Source organism: Oncorhynchus mykiss, chromosome 2 (genome assembly GCF_057628025.1).
Source record: "Oncorhynchus mykiss isolate SJ-2025 chromosome 2, ASM5762802v1, whole genome shotgun sequence".
Classification (NCBI taxonomy): domain Eukaryota; kingdom Metazoa; phylum Chordata; class Actinopteri; order Salmoniformes; family Salmonidae; genus Oncorhynchus; species Oncorhynchus mykiss.
Genome location: NC_143023.1, coordinates 54,522,738 through 54,539,674, shown reverse-complemented (window position 1 = coordinate 54,539,674; position 16,937 = coordinate 54,522,738). Strand labels below are relative to the sequence as shown.

Sequence of the window (16,937 nt, the reverse complement as noted above, 5' to 3'; positions counted from 1 at the left end):
TCATGTTATTTTTAGTACTACATTGATATAGATTATTATATTGTACATTAGAACGTGCAAGAAAGGCATTTCACTGTACTTGTGCACGTGACATTAAAACTTGAAACGTGGATGCTATTAAGCCAACACATATCCTCTAAAATGGTCAAAGTGGAATAGGCGTACTGAATGTCAGCGGAGTGCAGAAGTAATGTCAAACTCACAGCAAAGAGAGCTTGGAGGTGCAGGCGCCCCCTGACTGTCACTCTGACCTCCCTGTACGCAGGCAGGTTGAGTCTGCACTGCATTGGCAACGTCATGCTGTTGGAGTGATTCTGCACAACACATAACAAGGATTCTCATCAACATGATACTGTCCTAATAGCCCATATGCTGAAAACTCCATAACCAGTTGCAAAACCGGTTGAAATGACAGCACAGTCATTTTATTCCAACCAGTTTCTGGTTGAAATTATATAATATTAATTTTTATTCCAACCAGTTCCTGGTTGAAATGACATCATATTAATTAAATTCCAACCAGTTTCTGGTTGAAATGAGATCACAGTAATGTTATTCCAACCAGTTTTTGGTTGAAATGACATATTAATGTTATTCCAACCAGTTTCTGGTCGGAATTATATCTTAGTAATGTTATTCCAACCAGTTTCTGGTTGAAATGACAGCACCAGTTTTGCCATCTGGGTAGTACTTCAGTACATACACAACCACACTAGACACATAGGCAGATAACCAACACTTACCAGCTGTGGGACGTGTGAGAGATCTTCAGGGAAAACATGGTTTGGAGTCATGTGATGTGGGAGGACACAGTTAGAGCTAACCGCCTGGTGAGGAGAGAGAGTTTTAATCTGTCATCCGGTAGCTACACACAGACACAGGGTACAGTCCGGTATAGTTAGAAGAGGACTGGCCACCCCTCAGAGCCTGATTCCTCTAGGGTTATACCTAGGTTCCTGCTTTCTATGGAGTTTTGGCAACACTTTATTTTATCTGTCGTTCTGCCCCTGAACAGGCAGTTAACCCACTGTTCCTAGGCCGTCATTGAAAATAAGAATTTGTTCTTAAGTGGCCAGCGAAGAGTCCAGATCGGAATCCCATCCAAACCCTATGGCGAGAGCTGAAAACAGCAGTTGGCACGAGGGCACCCATCAAACATTGAAGAATTAGAGCAGTTTGTCTGCAGTTATCTTGGCCAAAGGTTGTGCAACCAAGTGGTGACCACAATTTTGTTTGAAATGTCAACTTATTTGAGAAGAAATAGGGAATATCTACGAAAGGTGCAAGGGTGCCAATATATTTGGTCGCAACTGTATACAGTAGATTAATGTATATTGACAATGCAAGGTTATAACATTGAATAATAACTTATCCTCTCACCTGGTCAGTGTCGATATTGGCAATCTGGAAGAGATGGTTACCACTCTTTGTAACAGCAAACACGTCAACAGCGAACTGCAAGTCTGTCACTGGGAAGAAGCCCAGATTCTGTATCTGTACGTTGAGAAGATAATAAATATAAAGATACTGAAGAGAATGTAAAAAAATGTATAGTCTACAGATTATAGTCAGTATTTAGTATTTATACTTATAATGTAGATCGGCCATATGTATAACTTGGACAAAGGATTGCAGGTCGGGTCTTGTTAAGGTAGCGATTGAGAGAAACTCACGTGATAAGTAAGGTTAAACATTGGACCACTGCTGCCGGGTTTGTTCCGGTAGTGGTCTGAGTTGATCTCAAAACGAGGAGGCTTGGAGTCCCTGAGGTGGAGAGAAAAGGGATGGATGATAGAAAATATCCCCCCCCCCACACACTTTAAATGACTCCTTATGTGTGGAATCATCTAAATTCAGCAGCTCATTGAAACCCACCTTGTGAACAGGAGGTCTGCCTCGTACTTCAGAGGATGAAATATGTTGTTGATGTTATCCTCTGGGCTCATCTCCTCCCCATCGCTGTAGAGCACAAATCAACATGAAATAATTCACCTGCACCCTGTTTGTGTTTGACACCAGGGTTAGGGTCAAGTTCATTTATTTCAGTTTACTTCCTGAATTGACTGGCTTGAAATGGAATTGACCTCAATCCTATTGGGTACAGTACATACATGAATTGTTTAGGAGGAGGTGATTGTGGAAACATAGCAAGTCCGGTTCCATTAGTCCGTAACTGGTTACGGTTACCTGGTGGTAATAGCTACCCAATGGGCAAAAACTGGCTGAATCAACGTTGTTTCCACGACATTCAAAAAAAATCTATGTGATGACATTGAATCAACATGGAAAATTGATTGGATTTGAAAAAATCATCAACGTAAGGGAATTTCATCATTTATTCATCCAACTTTTAAGCTGAATCAAATAACATGGTGACAATTTTTGTTGATTTCACGTTGAATTCACAACTCAACCATCAAAACTAGATGTTGAACTGATGTCTCTGCCTAGTGGGTAGGGGCTGAAATGGAATGTGGTGATAAGACGCTTTATGTTGGTGTTTCCTTCATTTTTGCAGTTACCTGTATGTCTATGAATATATTCATATATGCACTGTATGTCAATCACCTGGCAGCCTGCAGGACAACCCTCACATGGTCCAGGAAGACAGAGTGACTCAACTCAAACTCCAGCCGGAAAGACACCTGGGACACGGGCAGAAAAGACATATACCATTAGTCACATAGCATCCACATGCAAAATATTTTATGTTGGAAACTTAGGAACTGAGAGACTTACAGAGGCTCATATAGGCTAAGAAATGTTAAGGTCTCTGGCAACAAGCTGTGTTTTACATTTTGTTTTTACTTCCAGTCAAATTATACCTGATATGGTACTACTAAGTCTATTATCGCCTGAAGCATCTGCCCTGTGATAGACAACATCTGTCAATGCATTGTCCTTCTCCAAAACATTTCTTCCTTTCATTCCTCATAACTTCTGCGTGTTATTTTTTCCCCCCCTTGTCCTGATTCATCTGACCACCTAAGGGTTTCTATTAAGGGAAGGACAACCCTGCAGTACATAGGGAGTGTGGTTTCTGCTCACAGCCAGAACACAGAATGGACCTGTAACTCACTGACTGACCATGGTATATCAGGAGAATACAACCAGGGACAGACAGAGGAATCTCCAAAACGTGGCTCGGTGGTCTTTAAGGCACTGGGTGACTGCAATTCTCGGACTACAAAACTATGTGACCATGTGTTGAGTGGAGAATGCAAGCTTTCGTACAGCTTCTTTTTGCAGGTTTAGGTTTCTGTTTATTACCCTCACCTGGTAAGCTGTACATACGGAATTTATGTCTTTGGTCATGTTAAAGGGACATTTCACGCAAATGACAAAATTGCATATTGGTTTCCATACACTGCAAGCAGTTTTTGGACAACATATGACAGCAATCCATGCTTGGGTTTAGTTTCCCTGGCACTGTTTCCAAATGCTAACGTTTTAGCATTTGTGGCACATATCCCATAGCCTGACGACTCACACTAAAATATTCCGCTGCTGTTGTTTGCTGCATACTTTAGTCTCAGACTAAAATGGTTTGTGGTGACGAGGGGCACAAGTGGCGTTGTACAAAACAAAGTAATCAGCGTTTGGATCGTCTCTAACCAATCAGAGTATCAAAGCCAATTACAGATTTTCAAACAGACGATTTACCCACGTGTGTTCTGAATCTGGCCCAACCCATCGGTTTCTGGACCAATCAGACAGACGAATGTGTTCACATTCGATGAAGGGTCAGGGAGGTACTCAGATCCAGACTCATTGCGGAGAAGAAACTGACGTCTGTGGGCGTGGCGTAGCATTTGGGTAACGTTTCGTAGCGAGTCTGGCTAGCCAGGCAAAAAATCCCATTCAAGTCATGGGACCGATATTAGCATTTGTCACACATCATGTTCAAATCTTTCAAAAGTATCTAAAACTGATTGTGAAGTTCAACAAAGGCACTTATAGATGATTTGAACATGATGTGCGAAAAATGCTAATATCGGTCCCATGACTTGAATGGGATTCGTGCCACAAATGCTCAAACGTTAGCATTTGGAAACAGTGCCAGTCACTGCCAGGGAAACTAAACCAAAGCATGGATTGCTGTTATACCTTGTACATAGACTGCTTACAGAGTAAGGAAGCTAATGTGTCATTTTGTAATTTGGGTGAACTATCCCTTTAAGGGCCAGGAGTTCTTCCAAACCTTGTGGCCTGACAAGGCAAAAATCTAATAAGTTCCTCAGTTTTCCTGGTCAGATGCTTTGGTAAGCAAAAATGCTGGCCCTAGTAATGTTAATTAAATGTGTCCAAATGAAAACCTCTAGTATTGGCAAGGTGATGTAGTGAGGGAGATGTAGTGAGGGTGATGAACTGACGAGGCAGGAGCCAGCAACAGTGCTGATCAGATACAGTACCTGGGTCAGTGACCTCATAAAGGGTGAGCTGACATTGCAGGTCCTATCGTTCCTCTCCCTGTCCTCAGCACGACATTCAATCTGGATGTCTGAGTGGTCCTGCAGGGTGACAGAGATACGCTGAGTCAAGTGCTGAAAAGACCTAACGTATTACTTTGATCACAAACTGTCATAGGTTACTTATGCTGTAATCTTAACATAATAAGAGATGTCATGATGTGGTCTATCTAACTCATGTCTGAAGAAACATTTAAGGGTTAGTGTATGACCTCTCCCCTCACTGATATGATATGAACTTTACTATGCAGCAACAGTTTGCACAACCATACCATGGTTATCCTCCGTTTTCTCCTACCTTGACTATGAGACTGGAGAAGAGCAGGTTGTGGGAGTGGGAGATGTTGAGCGTGGTGCCATAGGCGTTCTCTCCTTGGTTCTCCAGACGAGCTTCTACCACCAGCCTCCTGCGTGATGCCTCCACCACTCGCTCCGAGGCCACCGAGGCCCCCTGGTGGTGACACAGCGCCCATGCGGCCCGCTCCCTTGGCCTACAGAACTGCCTTTGGCCGTAGACAGACATGAACAGTGGCGTCACGTTCTTACCCCCTTTTCTCCCCAATTTCGTGGTATTCAATTAGTAGTTTCAGTTTTGGGAGAGGCGTACGGACTCAGGAGAGGCGAAGGTCGAGAGCCGTGCGTCCTCCAAATCACAACCCAGTCAAGCCGCACTGCTTCTTGACACATCGCCCACTTAAACCGGAAGCCAGCCACACCAATGTGTCGGAGGAAACACCGTACACCTGGCAACTGTGTTATTGTGCATTGCGCCCGGCCCGCCACAGGAGTTGCTAATGCGTGATGGGACAAGAACATCCCTGCCAGCCAAACCTTCCCCTAACCCAGACGACGCTAGGCCAATTGTGTGCCGGCTGCAATAGGCAATAGAGCCTGGACTTTAACCAGGATCTCTATTGGCATGGCTAGCACTGCGATGCAGTGCCTTAGACCACTACGCCAACCCTTTTTAAGGTGAATTCAATGATTCAATGATTGGTGGGTTCCCAGAGGAACTTTTTCTATTTCCAGATGGGTGGAAACAGTATCGGGGAAACTCCACCTTGTCTATTAGAGTGAAGTGTAAAGGGGAGTGGCTAAAGGGATGACTTGGGATTGGACATACAGACACCATCTCATCTCGTGTGCGTGTATTGTGTGTGTGTGCTTCTGAGGGCTAAAAAGTCACCTGCGGTCTAGAAGGTCTGTCCGACTGTGCAGGATGAGGTCAGGGACACAGCTGTCATCCCCCTCGCAGCCATTCCAGAAGGGGATCTACAGAGAGATATCAAATCAAAAAATTAAATACAAATGTTATTGGGCACATGCTTCATAAACAACTGGTGTGGACTAACAGTGCAGAGATAAACAAAATAGAGAAATATTAGAAAAGTAAAACACGTAATAATGAAAGTAATAATAGATACACAATGAGTAACAATAACTTGGCTATATACGAGGGTACCAGTACTGAGTTGACGTGCAGGGGTACGAGGTTATTGAGGTAGATATGTACATATAACTAAACTCAGCAACAACAACAAAAAATGCCCCTTTTTCAGGACCCTGTCTTTCAAAGATAATTAATTAAAAATCCAAATAACTTCACAGATCTTCATTGTAAAGGGTTAAAAAACTTCTTAGGGGTAGAGTCTAGTTTCCTGAATTTCCGCCTGACTGACATGCCCATTATTTTTGATACGGCAGGCAAAAATCAGAAGAAAAACCAAGGGTCCCAGGCTCTTATAATGAAAACCTATTGTTCTTATGTAATTCCGTCTCCCACATTACAATTCCTATGGCTTCCACTAGATGTCAACAGTCTTTACTGAAGGTTTCAGGCTTGTTGTTTGAAAAACAAGCAAGAATTTTGATTTTTGGTGAGGAGAGCCCCGGAACAATATCAGTCTTTCGGCGCACGCTTGCTAATTTTGCTTTCCTATTGAACATACTACTTTCCATATGAAATATTATAGTTTAATCCTCAGAGTACCTGAGGATTAAATAGAAATGCCGTTTGACTTGTTTGACGAAGTTTAGTGGTAGCTTTTTAGACTCCTTTGTCTGCATGTTGAACGAGTGGATTACTGAAATCAATGAAGCCAACTTAACAGACTTTTTGGGATATAAAAAATGATTTTATCTAACAAAACAACCATTCATGTTGTAGCTGGGACCCTTGGGATTGAAAACAGAGGGAGATCTTCAAAAGTAAGTGATTTACTTAATCGCATTTTGTGATTTTATGAAGCCTGTGCTGGTTGAAAAATATGTTGATCTGGGGCGCCGTCCTCAGATCGCATGGTACGCTTTTGCCGTAAAGTCTATTGTAAATCGGACAATGCAGTTAGATTAACAAGAATTTAAGCTTTTAAATTATATAAGACACTTGTATGTTCATGAATGTTTAATATTGTGATTATTTATTTGAATTGCGCGTCCTCCAATTTCATCGGATGTTGTCGGCTGGTGTCCTGCTAGCGGGATGCCTATCCCTAAGAAGTTTCCCATGCTTGTTCAATGAACCATAACTTTTTATGTCTGCAGGGGCAGTATTGAGTAGCTTGGAAGAAAAGGTGCCCATTGTAAACGGCCAGCTCCTCAGTCTCAGTTGCTAATATATGCATATTATTATTAGTATTGGATAGAAAACACTCTGAAGTTTCTAAAACTGTTTGAATTATGTCTATGAGTATAACAGAACTCATATTGCAGGCAGAAACCTGAGAAATTCCACTTCCTGTTTGGATTTTTTCTGGGGGTTTCAGATCTTCAACCAAGCCCTCATTGAAATTACAGCGAGATATGGATGAGTTTTCACTTCCTACGCCTTCCACTAGATGTCAACAGTCAATAGAACTTTGTCTGATGACTCTAATGTGAAGGGGGGGTCGAATGAGACAGGAAATAGTCACCACTGCCACGAGTTGACCATGCTTTCACCATGCGCGTTCACAGGGGAAGGACCTGCGTTCCACCGGTCATCTGAAGTCATTCTCCGGGTTGGAATGTTATTCAAGATATATGTAAACAACATTCTAAAGATTGATTCAGTACATCGTTTGACATGTTTCTACTGACTGTTACGGAACTTTTGGACATTTCGTCACGTTATAGTGGACACGCTTTGTGACTTTGGAATTGTTTACCAAACGCTCTAACCAAAGTAGCTAATTGGACATAAATAACGAACATTTTCGAACAAATCAAGCATTTATTGTGGACCTGGGATTCCTAGGACTGCATTCTGATGAAGTTCATCAAAGGTAAGGAAGCATTTATCATGTAATTTTCTGGTTTCTGTTGACTCCAACATGGAGGCTAATTTGGCTACTGTTCTGAGCTCCGTCTCAGATTATTGCATGGTGTGCTTTTTCCGTAAACTTTTTTTGAAATCTGACACAGCGGTTGCATTAAGGAGAGGTATATCTATAATACCATGTGTATAACTTGTCTTATCATGTTCAAGTATTTATGTTGAAACGATGTGGCTATGCAAAATCACTTGATGTTTTTGGAACTAGTGAATCTAATACGCCAATGTAAACTCAGATTTTTTTTATATGAACTTTATCAAACAAAACATGCATGTATTGTGTAACATGAAGTCCTATGAGTGTCATCTGATGAAGATAATTCAAGGTTAGTGATTCATTTATCTCTATTTCTGCTTTTTGTGAATGCTATATTTCGCTGGAAAATGGCTGTGCTTATTGTGGTTTGGTGGAGACCTAACATAATCGTTTGTAGTGCTTTTGCTGAAAACCATATTTGAAATCGGACACTTTGGTGGGATTAACAACAAGATTACCTTTAAAATGATATAAGACACATGTATGTTTTAGGAATTGTAAATATGAGATTTCTGTGGTTTGAATTTGGCGCCCTCTATTTTCACTGGTAGTTGTCATATCGATCCCGTTAGCGGGATTGCAGCCATAACAATATAAACAATTAATGAACATGCACCTGTGGAACGGTTGTTAAGACACTAACAGCTTACAGATGGTAGGCAATTAAGGTCACAGTTATGAAAACGTAGGACACTAAAGAGGCCTTTCTACTGTCTCTGAAAAACACCAAAATAAATATGCCCAGGGTCCCTGCTTATCTGCGTGAACATGCCTAAGGCATGCTGCAAGGAGGCATGAGGACTGCAGATGTGGCCAGGGCAATAAATTGCAATGTCCGTACTGTGAGATGCCTAAGACAGCGCTACAGGGAGACAGGACGGACAGCTGATCGTCCTCGCAGTGGCAGACCACGTGTAACAACAGGTACAGGTACAGGATGGCAACAACAACTGCCCAAGTTACACTAGGAACGCACGATCCCTCCATCAGTGCTCAGACGGTCCGCAATAGGCTGAGAGTGGCAGAAATTAGGGCCTGTAGGCCTGTTGTAAGGCAGGTCCTCATGAGACCTGCAACATCACCTGCAACATTGTCGCCTATGGGCAAAAACCCACCGTTGCTGGACAAAAAGTGCTCTTCATTGACGAGTCGTGATTTTGTGGGTGGGGTGATGGTCAGATTAGCATTTATTGTCGAAGGAATGAGCATTACACCGAGGCCTGTACTCTGGAGCGGGATCGATTTGGAGGTGGAGGGTCCGTCATGGTCTGGGGCGAGGTGTCACAGCATCATTGGACTCAGCTTGTTGTCATTGCAGGCAATCTCAATGCTGTGCTTTACAGGGAAGACATCCTCCTCCCTCATGTGCTACCCTTCCTGCAGGCTCATCCTGACATGACCCTCCAGCATGACAATGCCACCAGCCATACTGCTCATTCTGTGCGTGATTTCCTGCAAAACAGGAATGTCAGAGTTCTGCCATGGCCAGCGAAGAGCCCGGATGTCAATCCCATTGAGCACGTCTGTGACCTGTTGGATCAGAGGGTGAGGGCTCGGGCCATTCCCCCAGAAATGTCTGGGAACTTGCAAGTGCCTTGGTGGAAGGTGCAGTCCATCTGGTGCAGTCCATGAGGAGGAGAAGCACTGCAGTAGTTAATGCAGCTGGTGGCCACACCAGATACTGACAGTTCTTTTAATTTTGATCCCCCCCTTTGTTCATGGACACATTATTCAATTTCTGTTAGTCACATGTCTGTGGAACTTGATCAGGTTGTCTCAGTTGTTCAATCTTGTTATGATCATTCAAATATTTACATATGTTAAGTTTGCTGAAAATTAACGCAGTTGACAGTGAGAGGACGTTTCTTTTTTTGCTGAATTTAGGAATAAAGTGACAGATGGTTAACAGTAGCAGCAGCGTATGTGCTGAGTCAAAAGGTTTGTGCAAAAAGGGTCAAGCGTCAATAGCCAAAGTAGCTATTTGGTTAACTATTTAACTAACTATTTAGCAGTCTTGTGGCTTGGGTGTAAAAGCTGTTCAGGGTCCTGCAGAGATAGTAGGATATTTAGTGTAATAAATTGGTGTAAAGCCAAATAACAATGCCCCTCTTCATCAAAAGTATGTATCAGAACCAGTACACCAGTACAAAGGTTACAATGGCGCCGACAGAGAAGGCTGTCTCGCTTCTAGTCCTTAGGAAACTTTGCAGTATTTTATTTCACAATCAAATGCCGACCGTTTTATCTTCCAAGATAATTCTCTTTGGATATTGTCACAGCCATGTATATACCCCCTCAAGCCGATACCACGACAGCCCTCAAGGAACTTCACTGGACTTTATGCAAACTGGAAACCATATAACCTTAGGCTTTATTTATTGTAGCTGGGGATTTTAGCAAAGCAAATTTGAGGAAAAGGCTACCTAAATTCTATCAGCATATCGACTGTAGCACTGGATCATTGTTACTCTAACTTCCATGATGCATACAAGGCCCTCCCCCGCCCTCCTTTCAGCAAATCTGACCACGACTCCATTTTGCTATAGGCAGAAACTCAATCAGGAAGTACCCGTACCAAGGACTATTCAACGCTGGTCTGACCAATCGGAATCCACGCTTCAAGATTGTTTTGATTACATGGACTGGGATATGTTACGGGTAGCCTCAGAGAATAATATTGACATATATGCTGATTCGGTGAGTAAGTTTATAAGGAAGTGTATATGAGATGTTGTACCCACTGTGACTATTAAAACCTACATATGTGGCAGGGTCTACAGACAACCACGGACTACAAAAGGAAAACCAGCCACTTCGCAGACAGCAACGTCTTGCTTCCAGACAAACTAAACACCTTCTTTGCCCACTTCGAGGATAATACAGTGCCACCGATGCAGCCCGCTACCAAGGACTGTGGGCTCTCCTCCTCCGTGGCCGACGTGAGCAAGACATTTAAACATGTTAACCCTCGCAAGGCTGCTGGCCCAGATGGCATACCTAGCCGCGTACTCAGAGCATGCGCAGACCAGCTGGCTGGTGTCTTTACGGACATACCCACCTTTCCCTATCCCAGTCTGCTGTCCCAACATGCTTCAAGATGGCCACAATTGTTCCTGTACCCAAGAATGCAAAGGTAACTGAACTAAATTACTCACCTCAGTCCTAAAGGTAGTGGGCCAGCCGTGGTCCAGCACCGGGCCTTGGTCTGGACTCTGCAGACCTACCTTCACCACAAACACTATGGGATGGCCGTAGTCTGCAGTTTCCTGTTGGAGCAAGGTGGAAAGTCAACTGTAGAAATGTAATTACCCATTGCCTTAGTTTGAGGGTTCTTTTTCCATTCTAGAATTTATATTTCTAGAATGGAAAAAGGCTACTCCCTGCCACAACTAGTTTCAATACAGAACATGTATGTACAATGAAATGTATACAGTAATAATGAAGATTATGCAGAATTAAAACATGAACTGCTTTTACTTGCAAGTGCTTAGCCTGAGACTGTGCTCACTCACCTGAACATAGAAGTGGACATGTTCACAGGACTCCTCCCCATGTTGTAGTGTCAGATTCCTTGACTGCTGCTGTCTGTCATTGTCGTCCAGCGATGCTCTGGGAGGGTGCCTCCTCTCGTCTATCAGCACCCTGTACCACACACCTAACCACACTCAGAGAGAGAGAGAGAGAGATAAAGAGTGTGTGTGAGTGTAACAGTGGTGGTTCTGCTACTTCGATGACCACACTCACGTGTAGAGAAACCTTGTCTGAGACCTCAACAGTTTTATTGGCTCCTCAGCCTGAGCCAATGCTTTGGCTTAGCGGGCTAATCTGATGTTCTGGACACAGAAGACCCAGGTTCAAATCCCGTCAGTCACATGAGAAGACAACTATCTAATGTTCATGTCCACTGAACTGTGTTGACAGGCTGTAAATGTTGGCACCTACTACTTTTAGATTATTTTAGGCTTGAATTATATGTCAGTGAGGGCTAGCTGTATGTAGCAGGCAATACATATTCCCTCTCCATCTGTGGGCATGAATGAGATGAGGACACAGACTAGACTTTTTCATATTTTTCATTCCGGCTTCTCCTCTCACCATGGGCGGTCGTGGTAACAGGAGAATACTGAATGGGAAAAGTGGAGGCACAGTATGTTGTGTCTGTCAGGTTCTGCTTTCATCTAAAAGTGGGTTTGAAAGTAGGCAACTCTATAACCCTGAGGTAAATCAGGAGATACGCTGCTCCACTTCTATGCGTGTAGAGATTGTGTGTGTGTGTGTGTGTGTGTGCCTGCGTGCATACACTCTTCTGTCTGATATAAACCAGACTAGGGGAAGGGGGGGAAAGGGAGGACTGAAAGGGAAGACAGAGACCGACACACTTTAAGCCCCTCTCCCTGGCTCTGCTCCGCTGAGTGATGCACTTTAAAGAGTTCCCCCGAGCCCCTGGGCTTAGGACATTAGGAAAAAGGTTTTCTTGAAAAAACGGACTGACCCTAGCCACACATCTGACAGGAATTACACACAGACACAACAACAACCACTAACCCTGGGGAGGTTAAAAATAAAATGTCACGTGACCCTCCCTTTGTACTGTAAAAAAATGTGCACACCCTCCCCCTCATAAAATTAACTCTAAAATAATTATTACCACCACAATAAAAATAACTGTAGCAGCCCTGTGTTTATAAACATGGATATCGACTTGAGCACTTCAGCATTGTTTTATCGATCCCACGCAGGTCTACGGGCCAGAAGATTGATGGTTTTCCAACCTCCACTGACAAGCGCACTCTCAATGTCTGTCTCATTACACTAAGATCAGAGCCGGCTGCAGACAATGATCGGCTAGGGTGAAATCTGATTATAACTATAAACTAGGTGGTTTGAGCCCTGAATGCTGATTGGCTGACAGCCGTGGTATATCACGGGTATATCACAGCTTAATTATATACAATATTTGCAACAATGTTTCCACATTCTGATATTCTCCGCTACACGCGCCGAGCATGTGTCCCTGGTGCGCAGGGTGCTTGGTCGCCTGTTGGAGCATGACCTGTACTTCAAGGCTGAGAAGTGCCTGTTCTTCCAGCAGTCTGTCTCCTTCCGAGGGTACCGCATTTCCACCTCAGGAGTGGAGATGGAGAGTGACCGCATTTCAGCCACCACTGTAAAGGAGGTGCAGCGGTTCTTAGATGGCTCTGTTTACCTCGGCTCCCATGCTGGCCCATCCGGATCCCTCTTTGGTGTTCATAGTGGAGGTGGACGTGTCTGAGGCTGGGATAGGAGTTGTGCTCTCTGCACGTTATGTCTGGTGTGCATCTGGTTTTGTACCTATTTATTGATTGTTCTGTTTTCCGGTGGTTTTTATTATTATTTATTATTTATTATTATTATTTATTATTTTGCTCTCCTGCGCCTGACTTCTCTGCCGCCAGTATGCACCCCTTACATAAATTGAATGTCCAAATCCATTTAAAGTATCTACTGTACAAAATGAATTTTGCAGGGACACAATTTGAAAGGAAGGCTACAGCAAAAAAAAAAATCCTTTTACTGTTTGCGATTCACAAATTATTATTTTGATTCCCATGATTCAAATCATCGCATTTTAACCGAACCCCAACTACTGCAATGGTGAAGCACATCATTCAATTAGTCTAAAATAGTCATTTTAAAATAAGTGATTCATGTTAATGAAATTTACTCACTATTTTATTTTTTACTATTTTGAGAAATGTGAAGAGGGGAATCAATTATACAGTAAATGTAATTTATATGGCCTAAACAAGATCAATAGGGGAGCTTTTTGAGCTGCGTGTCTCATTGTCTTGACTGTTATTTCATGTGCAATGAGACACCTGGCCTCTCCGCTGCCTATCAGCTATTCCTTTATGTTCTTGTGGATTTATATAGAAAATTGGTGCAGATTTGAATACTTTTACGTGTGGTATGATTGCTAGTTAACCTATTGCAGATCTGGACAAACGATCCACCTTGATAGGGAAGTTGCATGCGGGCAGAAATGTAGGTCCTATTTTGGAGCCACACATTGGTGGGACATTGGGGTGAGTTTTGCACATACAACGTAAAAGTGAAAAGTGCTGCACTGTATAAATGCAAACCGCATTGTTGTTTTTATTATGGCATTTTGATTTGAGAGGAGTGGTTACTCAGCTGACTGATTAAAGTTTCACTTGTACCCATTCTTTCACAAATTCACAGGTTTAAGGACTCTTGGAAGAGTAGTCCAAATGAGGACTAAAAGAGATCCAAATCAAATCACATCACATAAAAAATCCTGAGTGTAATGGAGTGAGAACAAGGGGATCTTTATGTAAACAGCTCTGCTCTGAGGTACTTGAGGTTTTGTTGGTCTCATTATGCACCCAAATCGTTACTGCAATAAGCAGTCAGAATCTAGTCAGAAAGCACAATGAACCCAGAGTTAGGAGTCCCAACCAAGATCTACATGAAACCACATGTGCGCACTAACACGCCACACACACGCTCATTCCAACACTTTTAATTCAGTAATAATGCCCAACTAGACCAAACACACCCACTCCATGGCTCTGCATCCGAGTCCTGGCATCCAGACTGATACACACGATGGCAGACATGCAGGTGACGTCCTTGCCTCCCCTGCGGCAGTCCTTGTTGAAGGTGTTGATCTTTTCCGGTTCAAAAGTGATTTTTCCTTGGATGCGCACCACACTGCGAGACCTGAGGGAAGAGAAGGGGCATAAGGGCCATTATCAGTGTGTCTATGTGTGAACGATGGGACTGCAATAGTATGGGAGTGTGTTGGGGTGAGTGTGTGTCACTAACCAGATCAGTACTGCTGCACCCAATGCGCCCACTGCCAAGTCCACCAACCCGTCTTCATTGACATCCATCATCCCATGAACACTGCGGCCAAAATACTGCAGACCAGCAGAGAAGCCTGCTGCTCCAATTCTCTGAGGGAGAGTGTGTGGGGGGGGGGGGGGAGAAAAAGCCAGTTAGTGAGACAGCAAAAAATACTTTTAATATTGGTTCTGAATAAGCCACTGCGTGACTAGGGGTTGTGTGCCACTGAGCTCACCTGTCTGTATTTGTGTTGTATGCCACTGAGCTGGCCGTAGAACAGGTAGATGGCCCCCTGGTGATCGTCCTCTAGAGGAGCTCCCACCACTACCTCACTGTACGAGTCACCATTCATATCAGGGATAGGGGCCATCGCTCCACCGAAACGAGAGTTCTGGGACTGGTCGGAGACCTCAAGTGTCCCTTCCAAAAGGAAATGGTTCTGTAGATAGAGAAAGAGAGAAATCTCGACAAGCCATTTCTGTATGGACCTTGCTTTGTGCACAGGGGCATTGTCATGCTGAATCAGGAATGGGCCTTCCCCAAACTGTTGACACAAAGTTGAAGGCACAGAATCATTTAGAATGTCATTGTATGCTGTAGCATTAAGATTTCCCTTCACTGGAACTAAGGGGCTTAGCACGAACCATGAAAAACATCCCCAGATCATTATTCCTCTCCCACCAAACTTTACAGGCGGCATTATGCATTGGGCAGGTAGCATTCTCCTGGCATCGCCAAACCCAGATTTGTCCGTCGGACTACTTGATGGTGAATCGTGATTCATCACTCCAGAGAACCCATTTCCACTGCTCCAGAGTTCAATGGCAGCGAGCTTTACATCACTCCAGCCGACGCTTGGCATTGCGCATGGTGATCTTAGGCTTGTGTGCGGCTGCTCGGCCATGAAGCTCCCAATGAACAGTTATTGTGCTGACGTTGCTTCCAGAGGCAGTTTGGAACTCGGTAGTGAGTGTCGCAACCGAGGACAGGCAACTTTTACGCACTACGCACTTCAGCACTCAGTGGTCACATTCTGTGAGCCTGTGTGGCCTACCACTTCACGGCTGAGTCGTTGTTGCTCCTAAAGATTTCCACTTCACAATAAAAGCACTTACAGTTGACCAGGGCAGCTCTAGCAGGGCAGAAATTTGATGAACTGACTTGTTGGAAAGGTGGCATCCTATGACGGTGCCATGCTGAAAGTCACTCAGCTCTTTAGTTAAGCCATTCTACTGACAATCTTTGTCTATAGAGATTGCATGGCTGTGTGCTCGATTTTATACACCTGTCAGCAACAGGTGTGGCTGAAATAGCTAAATCCACTATTTTGAAGGGGTGTCCACATACTTTTGCATACATAGTGTTCATGTACACTCTGATTCACTTCTCCTGGTTCTCACCTGCTGAGTCACCCTGTAGATGTAGACCTTGCCCCTCTCCCAGCCCTTACTGAAGAACATGGGCGCTGCCACCAGGAGGAAGTCTGTCACACCGTCCCCATCGATGTCCAGAGGAGCTAGCTCACTCCCGTAGTATGACCCAATCTACAGACACACCAGATGACAAAGAGTCAAGCCATATGTGCTCTTCTAAAATATGCAGAACAGTGATTCATTTATATCTATATATGCACATTCAGCCCGAACCATATCACAATTTGAAAAGTGTTAAATTAACACAGTACAATTACCGCCCATAGCATCCAGTGAGGGGAAAACCCCATTCATATCAAGTCCATTTAATTGTCCTAATCGTATTTTTAGCCCACATACCCCACAAGCAAGGAAGGAGTGTAAGAGGGAAGGGATGGCAAGTGAGACCGGATGCACCACCTAACACATCCCAGCCGGACTAGCTTACTGTAAATCTTGCCCCAGTGGCCTCAGGCTACCTCAGAAAACACCACAGCAGCCGTAATTAATCCTAGAGGTGTACTGCATTTCTAATGCCCCCTCAGGAATGCGCAGCGCTGACTCTAGGACTCTACTCCTCCCTCCCTCTCCCAAACAACAGTCTGGTCTGACACAGTGGTTAGACCTTATTTACAGGGAGCCTGTTGCCCGGGGCGATGCGTCTGTGCTCAGTAGCATACCCTGTTTTGATTGGATGCATACAGATGAGAAGCACATGGGCCGATGAGACAAAGGCCATCTGGACCGGGCAGCCGAGTCTAGACCATAATGTAACGAAGACTCCAATGTGTCACACGTGTGCACACACAAGCTTGACACGTAGAGCCAGTGTGTGCACGTGTGTGTGTGTGTGTGTG

At 43.9% G+C, this 16,937-nt stretch overlaps 1 protein-coding gene across 3 annotated transcripts in view; it reads right to left on the bottom strand.

Moving 5' to 3' along the window:
• itga11b (integrin subunit alpha 11b) overlaps window positions 1-16,937 on the bottom strand; it is a 91,545-nt gene that overhangs the window by 9,259 nt on the left and 65,349 nt on the right. For all 3 annotated transcript variants that reach the window (XM_021565519.3, XM_021565510.3, XM_021565528.3), the window contains 15 exons: window positions 16,069-16,212; window positions 14,904-15,107; window positions 14,648-14,778; window positions 14,379-14,542; window positions 11,332-11,474; window positions 10,975-11,085; window positions 5,656-5,741; window positions 4,768-4,972; window positions 4,413-4,511; window positions 2,569-2,645; window positions 1,876-1,959; window positions 1,674-1,764; window positions 1,381-1,494; window positions 744-827; window positions 204-314 (listed from right to left, as the gene is read on the bottom strand). In XM_021565519.3, coding sequence (XP_021421194.1) covers window positions 204-314; window positions 744-827; window positions 1,381-1,494; window positions 1,674-1,764; window positions 1,876-1,959; window positions 2,569-2,645; window positions 4,413-4,511; window positions 4,768-4,972; window positions 5,656-5,741; window positions 10,975-11,085; window positions 11,332-11,474; window positions 14,379-14,542; window positions 14,648-14,778; window positions 14,904-15,107; window positions 16,069-16,212 — 1,848 coding nt within the window. The remainder of the gene's footprint in view (window positions 1-203; window positions 315-743; window positions 828-1,380; window positions 1,495-1,673; window positions 1,765-1,875; window positions 1,960-2,568; window positions 2,646-4,412; window positions 4,512-4,767; window positions 4,973-5,655; window positions 5,742-10,974; window positions 11,086-11,331; window positions 11,475-14,378; window positions 14,543-14,647; window positions 14,779-14,903; window positions 15,108-16,068; window positions 16,213-16,937) is intronic.